General features: G+C 26.7%; 2 protein-coding genes across 3 annotated transcripts in view; both read left to right on the top strand.

Moving 5' to 3' along the window:
• The window catches only part of LOC117177864 (FH1/FH2 domain-containing protein 3), a 917,724-nt gene that overhangs the window by 155,504 nt on the left and 756,152 nt on the right, over window positions 1–6,068 (top strand). The gene's annotated exons all lie outside the window — the stretch shown is intronic.
• The window catches only part of LOC117178731 (putative uncharacterized protein DDB_G0290521), a 10,071-nt gene continuing 4,166 nt past the window's right edge, over window positions 164–6,068 (top strand). The window contains exon 1 of the mRNA XM_033370162.1: window positions 164–240. Coding sequence (XP_033226053.1) covers window positions 228–240 — 13 coding nt within the window. The 5' untranslated portion in view covers window positions 164–227. The remainder of the gene's footprint in view (window positions 241–6,068) is intronic.

Raw genomic sequence — 6,068 nt, 5'->3', positions numbered from 1 at the left:
AGCAGGTGGTGTCCTTTCAATCCCTCGATCACGTTGTAATTTAAAAATTGCGGAATCGGTCATTCTCCTAAAGTGTCGTGCTTTCAAGTATTACCAGATCAGAGGCATTTTCTCACTCGCTCTCATACCATATGATGCTACTTGCCTAAGAGCGAGTGCGAGATCGCTTGTGTTTGACCGACCAAACGGAACGAAACGCAGAACACAGTGAACCAAAACAAAGAAAAATGGGTAAACGAGGTAAGTGCCAATTTGTATTCCCCGCTTGTAAATAATTTTAAAACTGCTGTTTATAAATTAATTTAATAAATACCTATTCATAGATTAATTTTATAAATTCCTATTTATAATATAATATAAAATATCAAGTTAATTGATAAAGACTGGTAGTAGTGATAATAGTTTGTTTATAACCTTCAAATTTGTGGCATGGTCAATTCCAATAATAGTACATTTTTCACGATTAGTTTAAGTCAATTACAAATTTTGATTATATTTTTTCTCAAAAAAATTTTTTTACTTCGTTTTGATTGTTACATTTAAATCTGTCGCAAAATCAGCTGGGCAATTGTTTTACTAGATTTATTTTAGGACTAGATTTCAAAAGATTTTGAAAAATTCCAAAAGATTTCCAAAATTTTCAAAAAAATAATCTGTATAAATTTAAGAGATATATTTAGAATTTTCGAAGTTTTGAAGAAATTTACAATATTTTAAACCTTAGAAAAGTTCATAAACTATTGCTAAATTTCACGGTAAAAATTTATCCTAACATTTCTAAACGTTATGTAAAATGAAAAAAATGCTAAAAAAGTTTCTAGATACTCTTTCGACATATATGGAATATTCAAAAATCTTTTTAAATTTTTTAAAGAAACAAAGGAAAATTTTATTTATAATACGTTGAAACAAATATACAAAGAAACGAAGATAATAAACAGTTATCAGAAATTTTTATTTTGTATTAAGTATAATTTTTATAATCAAATCATGATTTGCCTAGATTATATTATATGACTAAAAGATATGTTTTGGAAGAAAATTCAACAATTTTGCTGAGAGTTCCTCTTTTTTGGTTTAAAATTTAAATCTTTAAAACATTTTGTTTCTATAAAAGTAATCTTCTTGATAGAAAGTTTATTTTTATGTTTGAGAAACAACTTTTTTGTGGAAAACTTATATTTTCGGGTTTAAAAATTAAACTCTTTTAGAAAATTTGTATTTATTAGAAAATGTTTACATTTTTTTAGTTGTATTTTTAACTAGAAAATGTAAGCATTTTCTGAATAAGACGAATTTTTTACAAAAATATTTTAATTTTTGAACGCGAAAATTTAAATTTTACACAAAAAAGTTGATTCTCAACCATATACATAGAACTTTCTGTCAAGAAGATTACTTTTAAACAAACAAAAATTTACAAAAAGTTACATTTTTAAACCAAACTTTCTAATAATTTTATTTTTTATTTTACAGGGTGTTTAAAAATGTTAGGGAAAATTTTTATTGTTAAATTTGCAATATTTTAAAAACTTCAAAGTTTTAAAATATTGTTAATCTCTTTAAAACTTTGAAAATTCTAAAATATCTCTTAAATTTAGACGAATTATTTAAAAATTAATTAATTAAAATTAATTCTTCCAGATGAAGAATACTTTCAAAACATATTTGTTCAAATTTCCAATTAATTTCAATTTGCGGGGCAAAATCATTTTGAAAACAAAATGAAAGTTTTGAATAATTATCTACTTTCTTATTTTTGTAGGGTTGTATAAATATATAATTTTCCTTAGAATCTTGAGGAAATTCAAAAATATTATTGAAATTTTCAGATATTTCAAATCAAAATTAACAAAAAAATCATCTTTATTAAAATAGTTAATTTTTTAAACAAAAAAGATAAATTCTCAAAACAATTTTCACAACAATTTTTCAAGTTCTGTAAAATAATAAAAAAATCCAAAAAATTTCTAGATACTCTTTCGACATATATAAAATGTTCAAAATTTTTTTTGAATTTTTCAGAGCAACAGAGGAAAATGATAGTTATCTAACAGCAAAGTGAGCAAATAAAAAATATAAATTATAGTTATATAGTTTCTTGCGGAAAATTCATATTTACGGAATAAAAAATTTAATTCTTTTACAGAAAATTCGTTTAAAATACCTAAAATTTTCAAAAATATTATTCAATTTCCTCAAGATTCTTAGGAAAATTGTATTTATATAACTCTACAGATATATAAAAGTAAATAATAATTCAAAACTTTCATTGGGCTTTCAAAATTATGTCTCCCGGAAAATTGAAAATAATTTGATATTTAAACAAATATGTATGAAAAGTTTTCTTTATCTTGAAAAATTATTTGAACAGAATATTTAACAAGATTTTAAAGCATTCCAAAAGATTTCCAACGTTTTGAAATAATAACAATAATCAATAACAATGAATAAATAAAAAGTAGAGTTTTGAAGATTTAGAACAAATAACTTCGAAGATATCTATGAATTTTGAAGTTTCAATATAATACACAAATTTTCTAAAGATTTGTTGGAGAAATTTAAATAATTTTTTCATTCACAAAATTAACTTTAGGACTATATTTTAAAAGATCTTTGACAATTTCAAAAAAATTCTAAAATTGTGAAAAAATAATATTGAAGATTTTCATTTTTTTTGTTTAATTTAGAAGTTTTGAAACAAAAATAACGTCAAAAAGCTTTCAAACATTTTTTAATAAAATGTAAATTTTCTAAAATTTAAAAACACAATTGTGAAGCTTTTTCAAAATCTTAGAAAGTTTCAAGATCTTTGTTCAAAATTAGTCATTTTTAGTCACTTTTTAGCTCAAATTAGTCACTTTTTTCACATTTTTGAGGTACATTAGTCAGTGGCAACCCTGTATATAAAATAACTTTTCGAATATTATAGAAATAAATAATATGAGCGAAATCTTATCATTGGTGATGAATTGCAAATAATTCGCATTAAAACATAAACGACTGAAGAATTATGTAATATTAAAAAGATCACGAATAGTTCGAATACTGGTTTACAAAATAGCTTTTGGTTATCCGTAATTTCTCTAGTCTCATCAGTTTTTTAATTAAAGAATAAAAAACTATCTTTCGATATGATTACTAACCTTAGCAATTGTGTAAGAAAATCATCACATCCACTATTGCATTAATAACATTCATTGTCGAATACTGCAGATAAATTTAATTTGATTGTTCCTTGTTTTCTTGACAAAGAAATCTTTTGTAACTACCATGACTAGTTGCTGTTGTCAATGTTGGAATACGATAGTTTTAGTGGGGGAAGTGCATGGCAGAGTTGTGAGAGTGCAGTGACATTTGAAGGGAAGGTCGAAAATTTGAACTCTGAGACTTTCCTGTATTTTTCTTTTAAATTATTGTTACTGAGGGGTATTGATTTATTGCTTTTTGTAATTTCGAAATGTTTTGTGATTATGAGAATTGTTTTTTTTCTGAAATGAAACCTTATAAAAAAATAAAGTTTTTAAATGTCTGTTCTCTGATTGATAGTATTTGTTTCGTTCGCAAATGAATCATTTCTAGTAAAATACGCTTCCTGTAGTTAACAGTTTTTTCAATGATTTTAGTCAGTTCAAAATTGAATTTGTGATCTTAATACCAGGAATTTTTAGTTAATGCGGTCCATTTTAAAGGTGGTTTATATACGTCTTTTGTGTGTTCGTGGATTCTAAATCGGACGTTTTGTTGTGCCAATGTAGAAGGAGTCACAACCAGACCAAGGAATTTTGTAAACTACATTTTTGCTGTCAAGTGTACGGATGGGATCTTTTTTGATTTGAAAATTCATGATATTTCATTCACATTACGAAAGCCACTGACTTTACGTCCAAAGGTTTTAAAATGCCTGACAAATTTTCCGAAAGTCCCTGTATATATGTCAGAGATATATATTTCGTTCGCAGTATTGAGGTCGCATGCTGATATCGGTCGGTCGCGTCGGTGTACTCGTTAGTGTGTGCGTGTTTATATAGTCATGGCTAGTCAAGGGTTGATGGTTTTCAATGTTTGTGTAAGAGTTTTTCTGTGCGATTTTATGTGTTTTTTTAATTATCCTGTTAATTATTTGAAGGGGGTAATTATTTCTTATTGATATTCTTCTTATTTTCGTATGTTTTGAGAATGGAAATATTTGTGAGAAAGAACGGTACTCCTGCCTATCAAGTTGTTGATAACATCTATTTTATATTTCATAAGGTGATGTGAGAAAAAATTAAAAACTCTATCTGAGGTAGTAGCTTTTGTGTATCATTTGGTTTTTAAACTGTCATCCTTGCGAATAATCAGTACGTCTAGAAAACAGATTTTATTATTAGTTTGTTTCTCGAGGGTGAATTTCAATTTATTATTGGAATTGTTGAAGATATTTTGTATAATATCAACTTCGGTTTCTGGTACTACAGTTATGACATCATCTACAATATACATAACGGAAATAGACTGATAGATTGGCATTGAAAGCGAACCCAATATTACTAATAGAAAACAGACATTCAAAATCTTTAAAAAAAATTAACAATTCTCACAACTACAAAACATTTCTAAATTAACAAAAGTATTTAATCAGCACCCCTCATTTACGACCTTCCCTTTAAATGTAACTGCACTCTAAACTCTAATATGCACTTCTCCCACTAAAACTTAAATCTGCATCGCCCAGTTTACATAATATCTTTAGACATACAAAAAGCAGTCGTTTTCCAACATTGACAAAAGATGTGTTTGTCAAGAAAACGAGAGAAAATTAAATTAAAGTTATCTGCAGTGCTCCGCAACGAATGTAGTTCAATAGCGTAGAATTTGATGATTTTCTTACACAACTGCTGAGGTTATTAAACATATAGAAAGATATCTTTTTATTTTCTATTAAAATAATTGATGCGAGTAGAGAAATTACGGATTAGAAAACTTATTATATTTTGAAAAAAAAAATTATACAGCAAAAAGATAGACTATTAAAGTTTAATTGATAAAACTATATTTGTTTCGTCAACGGCATTGTATCGAAAGCATACTACTGAAAATGTAAACTTTGGTTTTGTTTAGAAATAAATCACTGAAGAGGACTCGCATATGAGTCGAAACGTTTGATTAAAAAACACAGGTTTTTTTATTACTGAGCCCTAAAGCCCATGCGAAGGAACACCAACTCATTTAATACCAGAGGGGTCAGTACAATTCCCCATTATGAATTTAAAAATACATCTCGTTTTAAATTTTTTGTAGTAAAGTAAGATTTTTGATGCAAAAATTTTTGTCTGGTCAAAAAATTCAAGCTTTCTTTTAGAAAAATCATCTCTTTTAGAAAATATTAACATTTTTCTGTTGTTTAAAATGCAACTCGTTGAAAAATAATATTTTTTTGGATGACTTAAAGTGCTTTATTTATTTAAAAATAAAAATATTTTAGGATTCAAATCTCAACTATTTGATTAAATATATATATATATTTTTTTTTTAAATTTCGTTTTAAAAAATCTGAAATTTTCAAAAATATTTTTAAATTTCCTCAAGATTCTTAAGAAAATTATTTTTATATAAACCTATAGAAATAAGAAAATAAATAGCTATTCGAAAGCTTTACTTTGTTTCCAAAATTATTTGATCCGCAAATGGAAAATCATTTGAAATTTTAACAAATATGTATTAAAAGTATTCTTCATCTTGAAAAATTAATTCAAAGAGAATATTTAGCAAAATTTTAAACTACCGCGAAAGATTTCCTACGTCTCATATCTCAGACGTCGGATAAAAACAGTTGATGAAATTGATAAAGTGGTCAGTATCCCAAGTGCGAATGGCCGGAGCTCAATACACGGCCCAGTGTTGGTCCAATTTTAGCAGCCACAGGTTGGCTAAAGATATTGGGCCAATATCGGAATTTTACTCGGTCCAGTGTTGAGCCAGTTCTGGCAGCCTATATTGGCTGTTTATATTTGCTGATCCTCCACCGATGTTTGGCCCAGTATCGGCATTTTATTGCGCCAAGTATCACTTTTAGTACTGGGAAC

This window comes from Belonocnema kinseyi, chromosome 8, assembly GCF_010883055.1.
Source record: "Belonocnema kinseyi isolate 2016_QV_RU_SX_M_011 chromosome 8, B_treatae_v1, whole genome shotgun sequence".
Lineage (NCBI taxonomy): Eukaryota > Metazoa > Arthropoda > Insecta > Hymenoptera > Cynipidae > Belonocnema > Belonocnema kinseyi.
The sequence above is the reverse complement of the archived record's forward strand: the minus strand, read 5'-3'. Positions and strand labels throughout refer to the sequence as shown.